At 36.0% G+C, this 21,357-nt stretch overlaps 1 protein-coding gene across 3 annotated transcripts in view; it reads left to right on the top strand.

Moving 5' to 3' along the window:
- Positions 1–21,357, top strand: part of Stx17 (syntaxin 17) — a 68,522-nt gene that overhangs the window by 4,932 nt on the left and 42,233 nt on the right. For all 3 annotated transcript variants that reach the window (XM_003470892.4, XM_063224631.1, XM_063224641.1), the window contains exons 2-3: positions 576–759; positions 14,437–14,502. In XM_003470892.4, coding sequence (XP_003470940.1) covers positions 637–759; positions 14,437–14,502 — 189 coding nt within the window. In that variant the 5' untranslated portion in view covers positions 576–636. The remainder of the gene's footprint in view (positions 1–575; positions 760–14,436; positions 14,503–21,357) is intronic.

Below are 21,357 nucleotides of genomic sequence, written 5' to 3'. Positions count from 1 at the left end.
CCAATTACCCCTTCTTCTTTTCTTCTTCCTCCCTTTGCCCCTTTACTTTGAATCGTCTACTTTTGTGTCCAAGTTTAGGCTCAACCTGGACAGTTTAACCTGTCTCATAGTAAAAAGTACACGAAGGGCTAGGAATGTAGCTCAGTGTGAAGATCTTAGATTCACTCACCAATAACATGCACACACACGCAACTGCTGGTAGAATAGGGACAGAAAGTTATTCGATGTCCAATATAGATGAAGAAATAAAAACTTCAACTGTATACTCCTAATTAAAAAAATGTTTACATACTTACATAGAGAAAGGCCCAGTGGCATATATGAAAACGTAAAACAGTATCTAAGATGAGGACTTCATTGTTATTTTTATTGTCTTCATTTATTTATATTTTCTAAATGTTCTACAAGAGAAAAGGATTTTGAAATACATGGTTTCATAAAGAAAATCAAACCACGGAAGTTCAGCATTATGTTGAATATATATTTAGAATAAGTCGTAAATCTACCTAATTGATGACTTAAAAATAATGGAAACTGATTTCAAAAACATTCTGAAAGAAGTATTTTCCTTTTAGGTTTTTTGTATGAGCAGAGAAGACAGTTTTTGGAAGCAGAAGTGACAGAATATTTTTTAGGATGTTTGAAGATGATGAAAAAGTGAAGTTACGCCGCCTTGAACCAGCTATCCAGAAGTTCACTAAGATAGTAATCCCAACAGATCTGGAGAGGTTGCGAAGGCACCAGATAAACATCGAGAAGGTGAGAGTTTTCATTGTCTACCACAATAAAGTTACATAATGTGATTTATATTTGTTTGTACATTTCAGATAAATTGAGATTAGACATGAGACTTTGTTAAAATGCCTAACTTCTGTTGATTTAACAATCTTTTTAAAAGTTGGTATTTTTTAATTTGCATTTCTCAAATGACCAGTGATGTTGAATGTTTTTAGGTAAATGGATGCAACTAGAGACCTAAGTGAAATAAATCATAGTGAAATAAGTCAAACTCACCTGTTAAACACCAGATTTTCTCCCTAGTATAAGAAACTGAAAGTAAATAAAATCCAAAATTTACAATAGACATAGTAAAAGGGAAAGAAACTGCTCAAAGGGAAATCATATCGTTTGATCAATTTTGTATGCCTGCATCTGGTAACCTGAGCAACTAATTTGAAGATAACAATATGTAATGTAACCACCATTGTTAAATTCCTATCATCTTACTTTGAAACCCTTTATCACTATTTTGTTGTTGCTGTCATTTGACTTTTGTTGTTTTTGTGTGTGTGCTTGGTTGCTTTCTAGGTTTTCTGTGCTGTTTTCAAATCTAACACTCATATATCCTTTTTTAGAAAGCGATACAGGAATAGAGTGTATAACTTTTTAATTGTGTATGTTGAAGTTTTTGTTAGTGATCAAAACAGTGCACCATAATACGAAGGTGCAAAACTTTGCATGATAGACCTGTTATAACTTCATTTATTCCACTTTTTCTTTCTTCTTCTTCCCTTTTTGTCTTTTTGAGGCAAGGTCTCACTGTGCAGTTCAGGCCAGCCTTGCACTCACTTTGTAGCCCAGGCTGGTCTCGAACTCACAACCATTCACCTGTCTCAGCCTCCTAAATGCTGGGATTATAGGCATGTGCCACCACATCTGACTAGCATGCTTTTTGAACCTTGGGTGTGTGTCTCACAGTAACTCTTAACCCTCTTCAGGTACACATATATTAATGGACATGAAGAGTATACTTGTTATATGAGCAAATTTCCTTACTTCACTGCTTTTCTTTGAGGAAAGCCCAAAATTGAGAAATACTGCCTAGCCACTTAACAAAACAGGTAGAAGGAAGACAAGCTAGTGGAAGGGTCTATGAAGAAGGCTGCATAGAACCTGTACTGGCCAGGCTCTGGTGGAGTAGTGGTGTCACTTTTGGCAATAGCAAGTTTACTGAGTACCACGCGTTGATCTGGCAGGTTGTATTACTTCTGTCAGACAGACCAGTGATCCTTGTTCCTCGAGAAGGACCTGTCGCAATGTAAATTTTAAGCTGTGGGCCTCTCCATTGATTTTTATTTATGTTTATGTTTATTTCTGTGTGTGTGATGATTGGGCTGGAGGATGTGATTATCAAGCCTTTCAGTAGAAACACTATCCATTAACCTCAGCTAGGTAGCTTACACAAGAAAAGCGGTAGCTTTCTCTACCATAGCTGCTACCTGTTTTCATCTTTAAGACCTTTTAAGTTAAAAAAATATATAGAACGTAAGTGCCAAGAATACTGAGATGGGAATTTCAGTGCAAATTTGAAGATGTTTCTAGAATTCAGGATTAGTATTCTATTATCCATTAATTTCTTTTTCATTCATTAGCAGTAAGTGATGCTGTGATTTTTTAAAGATGGAAGTGTTGTCCAGTAAACTGGTTATTCTCGTCATGCATGGAAACAAATTAAGGGGTTCCACATTTTGGTTAATTAGAGAGGCTGGCTCTCATAGTGTTATAACTGTATATAAATAGAATTATTTACTTTTGATTGACCATTGCCAAGTGAGAAGTTTGATCAGTTATATTGCAAAGCTTGGAGCTATACCAAAGTACTTGGCTACACAGATGATGTAAATTTAGTATAGAGTAAAATTGATTCTGAAAGGTAGAAATAGGTGGGCCAATAAGGCCATTTCTTTAGAGTCCTACTTTACTTTTGCGGCATGGCATGTGTTAGCCTTCCTTTTTCTTATTTTTTTCTATACAAAAATGCTTGCTGTCATTACCCGCAATCTTAGCTACATGTACCCCTTATCAGTCATCAGGAAAAGCTTGAGAGAAAGGAGTAGTGATAAATGGGTCAATTACTGACTTGATTAGTTAGTTGTACCAGATGTCATAATAAAATTATTCAAGAATTAATTACATCAACTCCTTCTCTATCTGAACAGTTTTCCTGCAGCATTTTGTGAAATTTTTACTTATTGTGAAATTTTTAGACATTACCAGAATAAACATAGTGTATAATGTAGGTAATAGTGTTAAGCCAAGCAGTTACTAATATTGATTAGTTTTACTCAATTATTCAGCTGTCTGTAGGGTTTCTAGTATATTTATGAAGGTAAATTTTTATTTAGATAATTGAATAGCATAGTTTAGTAGATGTGTTATAGCAAGGTAAAAACATTTAGAAGCTGCAGTGCTTACTCTGGACAAAAGGGTTCAGAGCTGTTTTTGGACTCCAGGTGCCTGAGAGTGCCTCACCATCAAAAAGGCATATTCTTCTTAGAAGAAAGGTGTAGAAAGATAAAATATTTATTATACGGAACATCAGTCATCCAATATGAATTTAACAGGAGAAAACCAGACTGCAGGGCAGTCGAAGGTAAGCCTTTGGCGGAGCAATTCTGAAGCATGGAGAACAATGAAAGCAGTGTGTCATGGACACCTGGGGTTGTGTTCCATAGGGCCTTCAGCATTGCATTTCTTTACACACGATGAGCTTGATTAATATGTGCTCCTCAAATGTGAACTGTTAACACTCCACTGTCTTGCTAGCGTAAGACCGACTTCAGCATAGTTAATAGAAACAACAAGATAATAAGCTTGGAACATAGTTTTTCGTTTCATATTGTAGGAATCTAGAGGAAATTTATGGGGTAGCACATATGCAGTATTGTATATTATTATCAGGTTATATATATTATTAAGCATTAGCATATAGTTAAGATGGAAGTAGGAAAAAACTTGAAAATCATGTATTAAATAAGGTAGAGGTTTTTTCCAGTTGTTTTGACTCTGTCTTTAGTCTCTCAGGAGGGAGTGCTAGGGGTGCAGTGGCAGTTCCCCAGTTCTAAAGACCCACATTCTTTTTTTCTGTTGCTTGCCTACCCTCAACTTGTTTCTGTCCTCTGTACACATTTCTGTTAGAGGGCATACCCAGAATGATACATTTTCTAACCACGTTCTTTTCTTCTCTCAATGCACTTCTCTTTATAAAAGAGAATAGTATCCTAGTTTGATGGAAGCAATATCATATCATGACTCTATGGTATTTCATTTTTTAAAAGTTTTTTACTTTCTTGTCTTTATTTTTCCTGATTCTTTTCTTCTGCCTCAGGATACATTATTATAAGCACTCCGTGGCTGGCTGTTGATACTTAAGAGTGCTGATTGTAAGATGTAGATACTAATGTGTTTGTGTGTAGGAGACCTTGTTGCCCTGAGGGATAGAGAGGTGAAGATGTATTTAATGAGGATCCACCAGATGTCAGCATCTGTAGCTGTTTATCCTCCGGAGTAAGCACTCAGCAGAGCAGTCCTTCAGTTCCAGTTTCCTAGCTGTTGGGGTAGATTATTTGTTCAGAGGTGATGGCTGTGGAAGGGTGAGGTTAGGAGGCCAGGGGGTGGTTACAGTATAAATCTTGTGACTACACCTCTGAGCTAGGGAACGGAAGGCAGGCAAGGAGGAGAGGTAGCGCATTGTCACTCAGAGATCCCTTTTACAAGTTTAACCTCTCTGGTTGTAGTGTAGTGTCTCCTCCCTACCCTTGTGCTTGCAGTCCGGGACCTCCAGCTTCTCCAATTTGACCTCTCCATAAGCTGAAGTGCTGTTGTGTGTTTTAATGGGGACCAGGACAATTGCTTGAAAGAGAGCAGAGGATATCTGGCAGATTACCTGTTCCCTACATACATTCTCAACCAATCTTCTGCTTCTTGCCCCACTACCCACTTGCACTGTTCACCTGGTTGCTTAGTGTTTCTGGAATAGAGCAGTGCCTGTGGCCTGCCTCTTAGCGGCTATGTCCCCCGTCACCCACCCTTCTGCAGCTCTAAGTTTCAGCCTCAGGTGATCTGCTAAATTAAGTGCAACCTGCCCTGTCCTTATTTCCAGATTTTTCTCTTCTTTCTTTTTTTAAAGTAATTTTTACAAAACTGTAATTGTTTTATTAGTACCTGTTTTCAGTATATAATGACTCCATTCCTTATGGAGAATTGGTACATGTACATAACACATCTTAATTCTTTTTTATTCCTCTCTCCTCCCCCTGACCCCTCTGTTTTCCATCTCTTTTCCTTTTGCAAAAGACCTATTACTCTATTTTCTATTATCTATCATTTATTTTGCTCTTTATTTATATTTTATATTTATCCTATAAGAGAAACTATGTGATATTTCAACTATTGCATCTGTATTTATTTCACTTAACATTATGGTCTCCAGATGCATGCATCTTCTACAAATTATTGATTTATCTTTCTTTATTGCAGAGTAGTACTCCTTGGTGTATAAATACCACACTTCCTTTACCCATTCATCTATTGACATATATATATATATAGGCTGTATTCAAGATTTAGCTATTATGAATTGTGCTGCTATAAGCACAAGTATGTATGTATCACTGTAATACGATGTCTATAACTCAAGAAGTTACCTAGAAGGAGAACAGCAGAGACAATAGAATTTCTAGTTTATGTTTTTTGAGGAATCTTCATACTGAGTTCCATAATGGTTGTACTACTTTACATTCCTACTAAGGAATGTAAAATATTTCTTTTCCCCCACAGCCTGCCCAGCATTTGTTACTACACTATTTGATTTCTTAAAATAGCTCTTCTTTCTGGAGCAAGATAGTATTTCAGTGTTCGTTTTTTAGGGGTTCTGGGGAGTTGTGTGTGTTTTTTTTTAATACCTGGGATCAAACTCATGGCCATGCGCTTGCAAGGCAGGTGCTTATGCCACTGAGCTAAATCCCCAGCCCCTCAATGTTGCTTTAATTTGTATTTCTCTAATAGCCAGAGGTTTTGAACATTTTTTCATACATTTATTTATTCATTTGTACTTGTTCTTCTGTATGTCTATGTATAATTTTTTTAATTCTGTAGTATTCTACATGTTAGTCCTTTGAGGAATTGTTGACAAAATTTTTTTCCCAAGGTGTAGGCTGTCTCCTCATTCTATTTTGTTTCCTTTGCTGTGCAGAAGGTATTTATCTTAGTATGATTCTGTTTATTGATTTTTGATGTTATTTGTTGTGCAACTGTCATCAAGGGTTTTAATTATTTTATCTTTCAGGAGACCATTTTTTATTTAAAACTTAAAGCTTTGATTTATTTTGATTTCTGCATAAAACATGAAGAGATAAGAGTCTAGATTCAGTTTTCTACATATGAATAGCCAGTTTTGCTGGCACCATTTGATAAAGAAGTTCTTTTTCCTTCAGCATATATTTTTGGCCCCTTTGTCAAGAATCAGGGAGCTATATATGCCTCAATTTGTTTCTGCATCCTTGATTCTGTCCCACTGATTTGCAAGTCTGTTTTTATGGCAGTACCATGATGTTTTTATCACTGCAGTTTGTTAATATAATTTGAAGTCAAGATTTCTGATGCCTCCTGCTTTGTTCTTATTGCTCAGGATTACTTTTGCTATTCTGGGTCTCTTCTTGGCATCTGTATCCTTTTATACTGTCCAAATCTTGAGGAAACCTATGAGAACTTCTAAATACAGGTCCTGAGAGTGGTGCTGGGATCCCATGTGTCAGGCTGACGGCAGGTGTAGGTCAGCCTTTGGAAAACTTGCTCTAGTTCCAGAACAAAGTCCACGTGACGGGCTTTGGGAGCTGTTTTGTGTGTGTGTTCCCACATCTTGCAATGAACAGGTCCTACCTACTTCCCCAGCCAGTTTTGCCAAACCCTAATCTTCTATGTTAGCACTGTTTTCCTTATTTCTTTCTGGGTGAGTTCATTATTGGAGTATAGTAGTAATGCAATTGATTTTTGTGTTTTGATTGGCATGCCACTATTCTACTGAATTCTGGGAGTCTTTTGGTGGAATATTTTGTTTCTTCTATGTAGAGGATTCTGTCATCTGCAAATAATTAAATTTGACTTTTTCTTTTCCTATACCTATCCCTTTTATTTCTTTATCTTGCCTCATTGCTCTTCCTAATGTTTCAAGTACTATGTAGAATAGAAGAGGTGATAGAGGACATTCTTGTTTCTGATTTTAGGCAGACTGCTTTTAGTGTTTCCTCATTTAGTATGATACTGCCTGTTGGTTTGTCATATATAGCTTTTATCATATTAAGATATGGTTCTTCTACAACTATTTTCTTCAGGGTGTTTTAACATGAAAGAGTATTGGATTTTGTCAAAAGCTTTTTTATGCATCTGTTGATATAATCATATGGTTTTTTTTACCTATGTGATGTATTACATTTATTGATTTACCTATGTTGAAACATCCTTGCATCTCTGAGATGAAATCTATTTGCTCATGATGCCTGATCTTTTTGATGATGTGCTGCATTCTGTTTGCAAATGTCGTATTGAGGATTTTTGTATCTATGTTCATTAAAAGATTAGCCAATAGATTTTCTTTTTAGTTAAGCCTTTAACAAGTTTTGTAATAAGGGTCATACTGGCTTCCATAAATGAATTTTGGAGCATTCCATACTTTTCAATTTCTTTTAAAAGCTTGAGGAGTATTGGTGATACAACTTCATTACAGGTTTTGTACAACTCAGCAGTAAATCTGTCAGGTTCTAGGCTTTTCTTTATTGGTAGATGCCTTATTATTTTGACAATTTTACTGCTTGTTACTGGGTTCTTAAGCATATTGATATCTTTTTGGGTTAGTTTTAGTAGTTTGTGTCTAGGAATCTGTCCATTTCTTAAAAATTTGCAAATTTGTTGGAATGTAATTTTTTTTTAAGTAGTCACTGTCTTCTGACTTTTGACAGTCTCTTATGATTTCACCTTTTTCATTTCTAATTGCATCAATGCGGATCTTTTCTCTCTTTCTCTTGGTGAATCTAGCTAATGGCTTATCTAGTTTACTTATTCTTTCAATGAACCAGGTATCAGTTCATAGATTATTGTTTTTCTGCTATCTCGTCTCAATTTATTGATTTCTAGTCTCGTCTTTATAATTTCCCTCCGTTTCATTTTAGGACTGGTTTGTTGTTTTTTTCAAATATCTTAAGATTTCTTATAAGGTTGTATATTTGAGCTTGCTCTGTTTCCTAATGTGATCATTGATTGTGATGAATTTTACTCTTAGAACTTAAAAATTTTCATCATATCTAGAAGTTTGGGTTTTTTTTTTTTTGTCTTTTTCCTTTTTATCGGTACCCGGGATCCTCTGTTTTCTTCCTTTTCCATTCTTCTATGTGTATCTGTGTTATTTTCTGCCTTTCTATCTGTCTATCTATTTAAATTACATGTGGCCCACTTTTTCCTCTTCTTTGTTGTGGGCAGGGCTGGCAGGGGTGTGAATTACTGCAGGCTGAGGACTAGAGAAGTGAGGACAGTTTATGGCTTATATGGAGATTTTAGAGTAGGATATTGCTTCCTTGTGTTTCACTTTCAGCTTTGTATACCCAGCACTAGTATTTACTCCTTCTGTTATTTACTTTAAGTGATTTTGACTGTGTCCCTATATTTTCCAAAAAGAATTGTTTCTGCTTATACAGATGCAGTCTTATACTTCTATATGGTAGCATTTACACTTACCTCCTTTGTCTATTCTCTATGCACTTTATGCATTCTATGCAATTTATTATTTGTGGTTATTCTTCAGTGAGGAAGGTAAAGTGGGGTTGGGAGAATGAAAGGAGGTTGGATGGGAATGTTGGACACTGAGAGGGAGATTTGAAGGGGAAAATAGTGATAAATGAGGAGAAAAGATTGATGTGGTCTGATTTTATTGCAGTACTTTCAGCTGAGCTGAAGGTTTAGTACTGAGAGTTTTCAGAGGATATTTTATGGGGCCCAGGGCAAAATATGAGAGAAAGGGGATTTACTTTGTGGTTGAGGAAAGCTGTGTGGTTGTCAGGATGTGTAGCTAGGGAGGAAAAAATGGTAGGTAAGATATACAAGAGCAAAAGGCTTAGGATGAGGAGGATCAAGGAATAATAATAGAGAATATAGGAGCAGCTGTGAGGAGAACCAGCACCTCCGAGATCTAGCCATGGTGGGACTTAGGCAGCTTACTTTTCTGCCTTCTTGGTAAGCGCCCCCGGTGTGGGCCAGGAGGATAACCAGCACTCCCAAGAGCCTACCAGCAAATGGGCTGACAATCAGACACACCCTCCCTCTCCTGTTAGCAACTGGGGATAGATGTCTTAGCATCTCTTGAGAGGATGACCATATGCAATATAGCAAATATGGAAGATTTCCTTCTATCTTCTGTTTGAAGGCAAAGTTGTTTTCACTGTTTTGTTTTGTTATGTTTCTTTTGCTCTATTCACTACTCTCAGTTTTATTTTTTATTATTTTTTAAAATTTTATTTAAATAAAGACTAAAAACAGAAAACAGGTAGAAATAATGCATACTTTCAAAGAAAAAATAAACAGTAAGAAATCACTAGTTGATGATTACCTATTGTCCTTTTACAAATAGTTGTTCAAGATACAAAAGTGAAACATACAAAATGGGGATTCAAACAGCGAGACTGCAAACAGTTCTGTTCAACTATCCAACCAAAACTTAGTAATATGGTTATCAATCCTATACACTTAAACATACATGCAGTTATCCATATCTTCATTTATGTTCAGATTAAACAAACCATAGCAGGCTAAAATCACTCTGAACAAAGAATAATAGTATTGCTGGATTTCACATCATGACATTACAGGATCAGCACTGGGTACTGTAGTGTCTCTTTTTCTTCAAAGTATTTGTTCATTTCATCATGCATTGTAAGATCAGTTTTTGTAAACTGTTTATAGGTTCTACACATGCATGAGTCTTGACATGTATTTCTATCCTTTCTATATTAGAGAAACAAAACAAAGCAAGACAAAACAAAACATATTCCTATAAACACATGAAATGAAAAAGACATAAAACCACTGTACAAGGAGTTCTTCAGCGGTTACTTGATAGAACTGTGAAGGGAGGAAGAGGAGAAGGACTGGCGGTGGCTGAAAAGATAAGAAGTATAAAATATAAGTAACCTTTATTTTGGGAATGCGGGGAGAGACACCCCCGACCCCCTGGGGCATGGCATCTCCACCCCGGGGTCCAACGATCTCTCCGATCTCTCCGTGGAACACGTGGAGTGAGGCACATAAGTAGCCTCGGCCTGGGGTGGAACCTAAGGGGCATTAGGGATGCACAGGTAGCCCATTGGTCTTAGTTTGGCGCCAGAGGTAATTTCTAAGGGTAGGGGGAGATAGGAGCTCCTTGGCTTTGCCGGCTACAGTATCCGGCCTGGGCCAGCAACCCTTTCATTACTGTGTTGTCTCTTGTTATATTCAATAGAATTGCCTATATCATCAGACAGTATAATTGAGTATAGCAGTACATAACAATATTAATAAAAACAAAACTTTGTAGATAGTGTAAAACTTCAAAAACAGGTAATAATCAAATCAGAATGGGTATCGTAGTGAATCTTGTCATCTTCAGTGTTGTTGCCTATACTCTCAGACTTGATACTATCACTCAAGTTTTAAATAAAATCTGTTGATACCAAACAGCAATCAAATAACCCAGATTTAACTAAGATCAGTCATGATAAAACAGCATAAGTTATACAGGGCTCCAGATTAGGTTAATAGGAAATTAAAGATGATTATTGTACTATATCCTGTTATTTTTGGGAAAGCTATCTGTGCCCTCAAATCTAATGCAAGTAGACAAACTGGGACAGAATAAAATCTATCTAAGCAGAGCGGTGTGAGTAATGTGGGTTTTAAATCCTGATACATTATTAACAATATCCTCTGCTGTCTTTTTAAGACTATTCCTCCCCTTTCATAGGGTGCACTATGCATTTTTGGGTCTCACCAACACCCTCAGTTTTTAGATTGTGGGGACGACCTGCTATTTACCTAAGTGGTTCCAAACCTTCTCCTTCCTGGGCTTGATCTCTAGTTGTATTCCTTTACCTACTAAAGCCTATCTTTCCTACTGATCCACAAATACTGGTCGGGTTGCCCCTATTACTCTCTGGTTCTCTGGTCCCCACATAGACCACTGTTTTCTCATGTTTGATTTTTGGTCCATAAACCCTTTTTCAAGTTAATTATATTTCCTATAAAGAACATCTTGCTGGATCCTACCTCCTGATCTTCTCTGTCTGTGTTTCTCTCTTTTTTTTAGTGTATAAAGGCCATCTATATTAGAGATTATAGCCAACCTTCTCTCCTTTCTGTTGTGCTCTTTTTCTGCCATTAGTTGTCTGCTTTTCTTTATCGTTCCACTTTCTGCTCCATTCATTGAGGCCTCTCTGCCACTGTTCCTGGAATCCTGGTACTTTTCTCTCTCTCTAGAATGTCCTTCAGTATTCTCTGTAGAGTTGGGTTGGTGAATTCCCCAGTTCCTCTTTATCTTCGAAGCATCTTATTTCTCCATTAATTTCTAGAGACAGTTTTGTAGGTTACATCAATCTGGATTGGAGGTTATTTCAGGCTTTGGAATATTTCTCTCCAAGCTCTTCTTGACTTGATGGTTTGTGTCAAGAAGTCTGCTGTAATTCTGATGTGCCTTCTTTTATAGGTGATCTGTTTCTTATCTCTAACAGCTTTTAATATTCTGTTCTTACATTGAATTTCTGGGATCTTGATTATTATATGTAGCTCTGTTTTGCTTGTAGGTGGCTAGAGTTCTATATGCCTCATATATCTGAATATCATTTCCTTTTCCTATGTTTGGGAAGTTTTCCTTAATTATTTCTGTGAATAGCCTTTGTAGTTCCTTTATTTATACACCTGCTTCTTCATTCACATTCTTTATTTTTAAGTTATAGATCCTCTTGTCGTCTTCTAGCCTTTGTATTGTTACTGCTTGTTTCCTTGTTTTTAAGAAATTTTTCCTTCCATGATCATACATTGCAAACCTATCTTCTAGTTTGGACAGTGTACCCTTAGTTTCTTTCAAGCAGTTTTGCTAGCTTTCAGTGGAGTTTTTTTATATCCTGATAATCTCTTTGAACCTGCTTCATGTATTCTATGTTTTCTTTTTATTCTTCATCAAACATTTATCTCCTTTTTTTGTGTTCCTCCATTCTCTGTCTGTGTCTTCTTGAGAGGTGCTTAGCATTTCTTTTATTAATCCACTTATATCTTGCTCTACTTGGTTAAATATTTCACTTTTGAACTCGTTTATGAAGTCCCGAAGAGATCCACTGAGGCTGTGTCTGATTTTGCATGTCCACTGATGGTGTGTCTGATATTGCATGTTTGCTGTCCTCAATCTCTTTTGTATTTACTTCTCCTAGATGAATGTTCTGGGTGCTGGGGGCTGGGAGCTTTTTCTTGTTGCTTCCTTTTGTCATATTTTTTGTTTCTTCCATACAGGCATATAGAGGAGGTCCCAGCCCCTTTCCTTGTTGGTTACAGTTTTTCTGAAGCGTGCTGGCTAGGTGATCCTGCCCATTCCAGTGTGTTATTGAGGTGCAAACAGGGGCGGCATATGCTGGCTCCTACCTGCTGTCAACCTCAGCAGTCAACCTGCTGAGGCCTTCACTGTGATAGTGTGCGCAGTGCATAGAGAATTGATTTGGGACAGTTTATTGGGTCTCAGCCAGGGGTGTGACCTGGGCCAAGCATACCCCACCAGTCTCGTCTGGGAAGGGAACAACTGACTAAAGTCACTGCTGTTGTTTTTTTTTGCCAGTCCTGCCTGATTCCAAAATGTCATCCCATTGGTGCCCCTTTCCTATGGAAGGGTTTTATTCCTGGCACTCACCGCAGGTCAATGCTGGTCCCTTGTTGGCTCCATTCTTGTTGGGCTTGCCGACCTCTGACTTGTTTTGAGTTCTAGAATTTTGCATATAATATTCAGTGCAACTGCACTTCAGTGCACTGCAGTTCCAGTGAGTCGAAGCAGCAGAATTTGGGCATGCGAGAGCATAGTATCTTAGCTACCTCAATAGTAGCCCCAGGACTGCATGTTTGACTGGTTCTTTTCACTTTAGTATCTTCCTGGGTTGAGAGGATCCATATCCTTCTGTCCAGGAATCCCTACATTGTGTTGTTTGGCATCTGAGTTGTCTGTCTCAGGGAGCCTCTGTATTCTGCTCTTATCTATCTGCCATCTTTACCGGAAGCTTGTCTCAATTGGTTTTATCATGTTCTGTTTTTGGTTTGATCTTGCTATACCTAATTGACTGGACAATTATTGTGAAGATAATGAGATATACCATAGTACCTATTAATACCATCCCAGTATCCTGCTATGAAGTTCTGTACCAATTTCATTGCATTGTCTTGATTGACTTTGTTCTGTCTTGCTCTGTTGTATTTTTACTACTTTCACAATAAAATTTAAAAAAAAGGAGCAACTGTGAGGGAGCTAAGTATGGGAAATTTAAAAGCTTGGGAGGAGGAGTTTACATGTTCAGAAAAAGAATAAAGAAGTGTATTAATACATATTATCTTAGGGGTTTGATACGAAGAAACTAGATAGGAGGCTGAGGCAACAAAAGCAAATACATAAAATTAACAGTCTAATAATCAAAGAAACCATAAAAGAACATAAAATAGACCCACATTACTAAATAAATCAAGAAACATACAAAAACAAGGCCAGGGATTTAGCTCAGTGGTATAAGTGCCTGCCTGGCAAGCATAAGGTCATGAGTTCAATCCCTGGTATCAAAAAAAACCAAACCAAACAAAACAAAAAAAGAAACATACAAGATGCCTGATGGGAACACAGGTTAAATGTTACAATGAGGCATTGCATATGTGATTCTCAAGCAGGTTCTTTGCCAAAGAGTCTTGAGTGCTCGCACCCCAGTCATCCTCTGATCCATATACCACAATACTGAAGCTAACTCAGATTCTTTTTGCCAGGTTGGAAGCATTCTTGGAGACTGTTTTTGATGTAATTTTTCTTGTTACTGCTTCTAAACATACAACATGCCCTTCCAGGCATTAGGGTCTTTTCCCCTTCCTATTTCCTCTATCCTGGTTTATGTTTTTTCTCTTAAGAAGTCTTCTTCATTCTTATCTTTGTTCCTCTCTACTTTTCATATCTGCTTTTCCTCTGGGTGCTTTAAATTAAAGTATTTATTCTTATTCAAATTTGAGTTTCTTAACACTTGATTGACATTTAATAATTCTTCATATATGGTAGAAATATATGAGGAATGCTCTTAAGCTTTTTATACTTTACATATTTGTTCTTTATACTTCCTGTTTCCAAAGAGTTTGCAGTATAGATGAAATGCATATTCTTTTTCAGTAAAATAAAATAACCTGGATCTGGCGATCTTTTGTTTGTTTTGAGTTCTAGAATTTTGCATATAATATTACCAAAAATTTCCAACTTGTATGGTCTTTGGAAAGTTAAGTACTACTACTAAACCACTATCTTCTTTATGTGATATGTTTAAGTTTGAGTAGGTAGGTAGAGATATTTGTGGGAATTGGAACTTATCCTCTATTAATTAAAACTTCAACATCTTACCTTCTCTCTTTTTATAGTATCAACGCTGTAGAATCTGGGACAAGTTGCATGAAGAGCATATCAATGCAGGACGTACAGTTCAGGTAAGGCTATTATATTCTTTCTGGTACATCGATATGAAAAAGACAACCTTAATAAAATTTTGCTAAAATAATATAGGTTGAAAGCTAGGGGTTAGGGCATATACTTGTAATGCCAGCAGGCAGGAGGATTGCCTCAAATTCAAGGCCGACCTGTATTACATACTAAGTTCAGGATTAGCCTGAATGTCTAGTGAGACCTCATCTCAAAAGCAAGCAAAAAATTGTATAAAATAATACATGTTGAGTACCCCTTATCTGAAATACCTATGACCAAAGGTGCTTCTGATTTCAGATTTTGGGGGACATTTCCATATACCCAATGATTATTATGGGTATGACACTTAAGTCTAAACATGAAATCTATTTCACCTTTTGTCTTAGTTACTTTTTACTCATTGCTGAGACAAAATACTTGAAGCCCAAAGCTGGGAAAGGAAAGGTTTATTTCTTACAGTTTTTGGAGGTTTCAGTCCTCACTCAGTTGACTCCAAGGCAGGCGGGCATGGCTGGGCCGCGGTTCACGGTGGCTGCTTCATGGTGGCTGCAAACAGCAAGCCAGAACCGGCAAAGAGCAAGACACACTTTCTTCCTGCCATTACATCACATCCTGGCTCCACCCCTTTATGGGTGTAGCACTGACACCATCAATCCAAGCACTAGACAATGAACGAATAACAAATGCACAATTCAAACTCATGAGGCCTGGGGGACACAGACATAAACCATGACACCTTTTAAACATAGGGTAATTTTCTAAAATATTTTCAGTCCACTTGTGTTTTGATTGTAACTTGTTATATGAGGTCAGATGTGGAATTTTCTATTTGTGGCTTCATGTTGATGCCTAGAGGGTTTTATTTCATATCACCAAATTTTCTTCTGAAAGTACAACATCAACTTATACTCTCACTGTCAGTACATTTTCTAAATATGTACCCTGGTATTATCCATTTCTCAAATGTTCGCTGATTAATTAGTTTAGATTAATTTGATGCTACTTTTTTTTTGAGACAGGGTCTCACCATGTACTTCAGCTCATTTTATAGCCCAAGCAGGTCTCAAACTTGCCATGATCCCCCTGCCTCAGCCTTCCAAGGGATTACAGGTGTGCACCACCATGCCTGGCATAACTTTGTTATTTGAAGTTGTCTTTTTTGTTTTTACTTCTCTGAAGTTGAAAAGGTTTTTTTCACGTACTCCCTGGGAAATAATATTTCATAACTGTTGTCTGTTTATTTTCCTGCATATATTATGTAGATGTCTTTTGTACAAGCTCCTTATAATTTGAAAGATTTGGACCTTCTGTTTTTATGTGTGACCTCTTACTTTTTGTGGAGTTAATAATTGCCTTCCTTGCCTTTTTTTATAGTATTGGGGGTTAAACCCAGAGCCCTTCCACTGAGCTTTATCTCCAGTCCCCTTCCCTCTTTTTAATTTTTATTTTGAGACAGAATTTTGCTAGGTGCTTAGGTGGGACTTGAATTTGCTTTCCTTCTGCCTCAGTTTCACAATTGTTGGAATTACAGTGTCTACCACTGCATCTGCTTCATTTTTTACAGTTGATTGGCTTGCTGTGTATTTGTTTTATTTTTTTGACTGCACCATCTTCGTTGCATATCATAAATATTCTTCGTATGCTCAGATATATCCATTCCATTCTTTATTTAGAAAATTCCCTCCTGAAGCCCTTCTTCCTCCAGCTCCTCTGGGACCTCTCACTCTCGGCTTGCTGCATACCTTCAGTGGGATTTCTTGTGCATACTCCCTTACATTAGGCCCCTGTTTTCCTAGATATTATATCTTCATCATTTTTTATTTAATGTATTACTTTGCTAGAGTAATCCTTCAGCACCTAGGTTAATATTTAAGTAATATATCCAAAAATGCCTTCATTCTCCCTTCATATAATTGCTAATTTCACTAGATATAGAACTCTATTTAGAATTGTCTTTTAGTAGTTAAGGCTCTCCAGCTCTTTTTTTTACTCTTTTAAAAACTGATATCTGATTTTCTATTTTCACAGTCTTTGCATAGGACCCCTCCTTGGGAGCTTTTGTGGTTGTTTATCTCTGGTGTTCTGAAATTTGTGCATTGTCTTGGACCCTTTTGCTCTAAAATTTTTTTTTTTTAGTTTTGGGAAATTTTCTTTGATAGTTTATTCGCCTCTATTTCTTTCTTTTTAAAAATCTTCATGTGTAAGGGTCAGAAAACTGGCTCAAGGCCACATTTGACCTTCCATCAGTCCCAATTCTTAACATATTTTTTTGACTGCTTTCATACCACAGTGGTAGAGTTGAGAAGTTACAATAGAGACTTTGCATGCAAAGCCCATGTATTTATAGTCTGCCCTTTACAGAAAAACTTTGCTCATCCTTGTTCTATTGAATTGTTGGGTTGCATGTCTAATTTTATATTTTCCTTTTTTTTGAGAGATTTTCTTAGCATTGTCTTCAATTCCTTATACTGAATTATTTCCACTATTATCATATCTAATTTACTAGAACTTTTCCACATTCATTTTCCCCATTTTTATACCATTTTTCATGGTTATAATCCCTTTTATTTTTCTAAGATATTAAAAAGCTGATTGACCATCTTCTGGTGGTTATTACTTAAAGGTAGTTTGGCAAGCTGGCATTTTTCTTAGGAAAATCCCATAACATCAGTATCTTGAAGTTGGTGTGGTTGAGTTTTCTAAGGGTGAATCCTCATCCTCACCTTGGGGCAGGCAGGTTTTATGGAGCTGTATAGGCAGGTTAGACAAGGCAGCCAGGCTTTCATTGTTCAAGACAGGCTTTCACATAAATCTCTGCTTTTAGCTTTGTGCATGGAGTTTCTGGGTCAGTTTCTTCAAAGAATGCATTGTCCTCTTGATTTTCAAAACGGCTAGTATAGCTGTGGTGTAGTAAACAGATTGGGGCAGAATGAAAAATGAATGCAAGAGATCATTAGGAAAGGTTTCAGAGATCCAGGAGGTATACATATAGCTTAGTGATAAGAGACAGAGAAGGACAGATTGATTTGAGATTTAAATGGAAATATGACTTATCGATGTAGGTGTATATTTCACTGTTTGCTAAGTAGATCATAGGCCTAAGGAGCAAGGACTGTGTCTTCACTATCTATTTATTCCACAGTACCTGATTCCTAGCAGGACTGCTTGGTATTGAGCATGTTAATGTTAATGTGAATGAGATTATTATGACTTGTAATTTTTACAATCTTCACTGTTTAAAACATCATTTAAAAACCCCATGATTTGTTTGAGATATTGGCTCTGGTTAAAGCATTTGTTTATTGATTTTTAAAAGCACATATATTTACACTATCGACCTCCATCTGCCACAAGGTTTGTGTGTGCCATTAAATAAAAAGATAAAAACTATTAGATATAGGGATTTGTTTAATTTTAATCATATTTGTCCTGAATTTTGTGTTTAGGCTTGTTCTTTGCTAATTTGTGTAAGTTATTTTTAGAAAAACAACTTCTTTGAGCACTTATCAAAGATTTTTCCAAATTTATCGCTGTTAAATTCATGTAAGAATTACTTTTTTTAACTTTCAAGTGGTACTTTTTTTTAAGAAAAGGATTACTTAATTTATGTTTTTCAATTAAAATTTTTTATTGGTACATGTTTGCAGTACATAGTGAATACATTCCTTGTGGGTACATGTACATAATACCTTAATGTCGGTTTTTGTGGTTAATGCTTAAGCAAATTATTTACTATCTTTGAACTTTAGTTTTCTCAGCTGTCCACCTGGCATAATAGTCTGTAATTTCTGGGATGGTTGTAAGGATCATTAATGATGTCTGCCAAGGACCACCACAGCCTCTGTCAGACAGTAAGAAGAATTACTAAGAATAAGTTTGATTTGATGTTTCTACTTTAATTACTATATGACTATAAATGGTATTGATTCTTTGTTTAAAACAGAGTATAATTGCATTACTTCCCCCCATTTTCACCCTGTTGTATGAATTTGTCATACAAAAGTATAATATATATGTTTTAAAAGCTTGGTTTCCTCTGCCTTCCTCCCCAAATACTTAACATATAGTAACAACACTGTTTGATACTCCAGGACTCTGAAAAGTATGTCATAATTTCTACCTTAAAGGAACTTAGCTACTCATTCAAAAAAGTTAATTAAGTATTTAAATAGCAGTTTTAAACTCTATTGTAAGTCAGAATATGACTGTCATGTATCAAAGAAATCAGTAAATGATATAGCGCTATCTATCTGGGTGCTGGATAAAGGAGTGTTATCTTCATTATTTTTGATGAGAAGGCTGAGAGCAGCGAAAATGTTTCTCCAAAGTAAGAAGTGCAGAAATCCAATTTATCTGGCATAGTCTTGGTACTCTTTGTTGGGATTAATGAGAATCCTTAATAAGAACTAATTTCAATATTATATCTTGGGGCTGGGGATTTAGCTCAGCGGCATAAGCGTCTGCCTTGCAAGCAGGCAGTCGTGAGTTCGATCCCTGGTACCGATAAAAAGGAAAAAGACAAAAAAATTATATCCTAATGTATTCTTTTAAGACTGGGGATTTTTAAAATATTAACTCGGGTGAATAGGGATTGGAGCACTGTACTTAACACCTGTGTGGTAGATGCTCAGTGGAGTTCTGAGTAAATAAAAAATCTTTTTTCTCCATTAAATTTAACTCTTTCTAGTGGTTTAGTTAATATTCTTTTTTGATACTGAAATGTGTAAAGTCATTATACCACTATCTATGCCTTCGTATAGTAGTTAGATAACACAAAGACTAGTCCAGATTTATTTTAATTAAATACCATGACTCTGGAGCCCTTAATAATAAGGAATATGATGTCTAGAATGTATTTACTCTGTTATTTAAATGTTTACCAGTGAACTTGTGTTCTGTGTTTGTAAAAAAATCAGATAATGTTTTCTTTTGTACACAATTTGTTCTCAAAATAACATTATAAAAACACATTAAGAATCCTAAGTCAATATTTAACAAAGGCAAATATATGCATAGCCACTCAGCTTCTAATCATTAAATACATAATTAGCCATTCTTCAGAATTTTTAATTAACTTAGAATAATTACTATTTACTGTTATCAATATAGATAAGCATATATATTTGAATATCTTTTATCTTTAGATAGAAATTTTAGGATATTTCTGAAAGAAAAGGTCCTACTACTAGTTATTAAATTTGGCTATTAAACTAAAGGGAGAAAGAAGTCATCTTTATTGTTTTTGAAAGTTTTGGTCATAGTTTAAAATTTATTTCTTGCATACTACAAAGCTCGTTAAATACTGAGTTGATGTACTTTCTTGTTTAAAATTTAATTCACTGATTTTAAACTCATTGATCTAAATTGTGGATATTCCTACAGTTCAGAATTTAGTTTGCCTGATTTCCTGGCCTGATTATTAGAACAGCAGAAATGTTTGAACATTTGCTATTTTCTAGATGCTTGCATATAGACACTGGGGATACCTCCGGGATCAAAACAAGAGGAAGATCTTATTTGCATACAGCTTGTATTTTGAGAGATGCGTGTGAAAGGAGCAGAAATAGATTTTATTTTCATATAAGTTTTTCAAAAGTTTACACATAGTGTGATGTTTTGATGTGTTTATGTATTACATAATTATCAATTCAAGATCAGTGGCATATCCATCACATCAAACATTTGTCATTTTTTTTGTGGTGAAGCCATTTGAAGCCTTCTCTTCTAGTTATTTTGAAATATAAATACATAAACTGTAGTCACCTACTGGAGAGTAGAACACTAGAATTTGTCATCCTATCCAACTTTGTACTCACTGACTGACACGCACTCTTCTTCCTGTCTACTCTCTTCAGTCTCTGATAAGCACAACCCTACTCTCAACTTCTGTAAGAAAAACCTTTTAAGATTCCTTACGTTGGGGCTGGGGATTTAGCTCAGCAGCATAAGCACGGACCTTGCAAGCAGGCTGTCCTGAGTTCTATCCCTGGTACCGATAAAAAAAAAATTCCTCACATGAGTGAGATTATATGTATTATCCTTCTTGCCTGGCTCATTTTATTTAACATAATCCTCTAGATTCATACATGTTGCAAGTGACAGAATTGAGTTATTTTATAAGTGAATAGTATTCCATTGTTTATGTGTACCATTACATCTTCTTTATTCATCCGATGATGGACACTTTGATTCTGTACTGTTGTGAACACTGCTACAGTAAACATGAGGGTGCACTATCTCCTTGACATACTAGTTTTATTTCCTTTGTAAATGTGCCTAGTAGTAGAATTAGTGAGCCACTGAATGCTGTTCTTACCGAAGGAAACTTCTACTTTCTTTTTCATAATAACTGAATTAATTATATCCCCACCAAGTGTAAAACAGTCCTCCTTTCTCTTTTTGGCCAGCATGTGTTAAATTTTGAGACGTTTCTTTTGAAATAAATTAACAGATAATATGCAGATGGATATAAGTGGCTTCTATGGTTTTATTCTTTATTTTTCCTTCATGGCACTTATATCAACTTTACAAGTACGGTTTTGAAAAATCAACCCACACATACTTCAAGAATAGAAAATAATAAAAATAAAAAACAACTATATACCCACTACGCAACTATGTCGTATCTTAACATTTTGCCACAATTTCTTCCTTTTCATTTTTTGAAGAAAACTCTTTTTACTATGGACCCCTTGAGTATTCTTCTTTAGTTAATTCTGTTTTCCTTGTTCCTGCCTTCATCTGCAGGAAACCTTTTTTCCTGACTTAGGTATTATCATATATATTCATATACCTGTATGTTAATAGTATACAGTTTCAAATTTTTCTTTCTGCTTTTTAAAACAGCTTTGTTGATGTAT

The sequence above is a fragment of the Cavia porcellus genome, unplaced genomic scaffold (assembly GCF_034190915.1).
Source record: "Cavia porcellus strain 051 isolate PalLab524CR breed Dunkin Hartley unplaced genomic scaffold, mCavPor4.1 scaffold_1, whole genome shotgun sequence".
NCBI lineage: Eukaryota > Metazoa > Chordata > Mammalia > Rodentia > Caviidae > Cavia > Cavia porcellus.
Note: the sequence above shows the minus strand (reverse complement) of the source record. Positions and strands in the feature narration are given on the sequence as shown.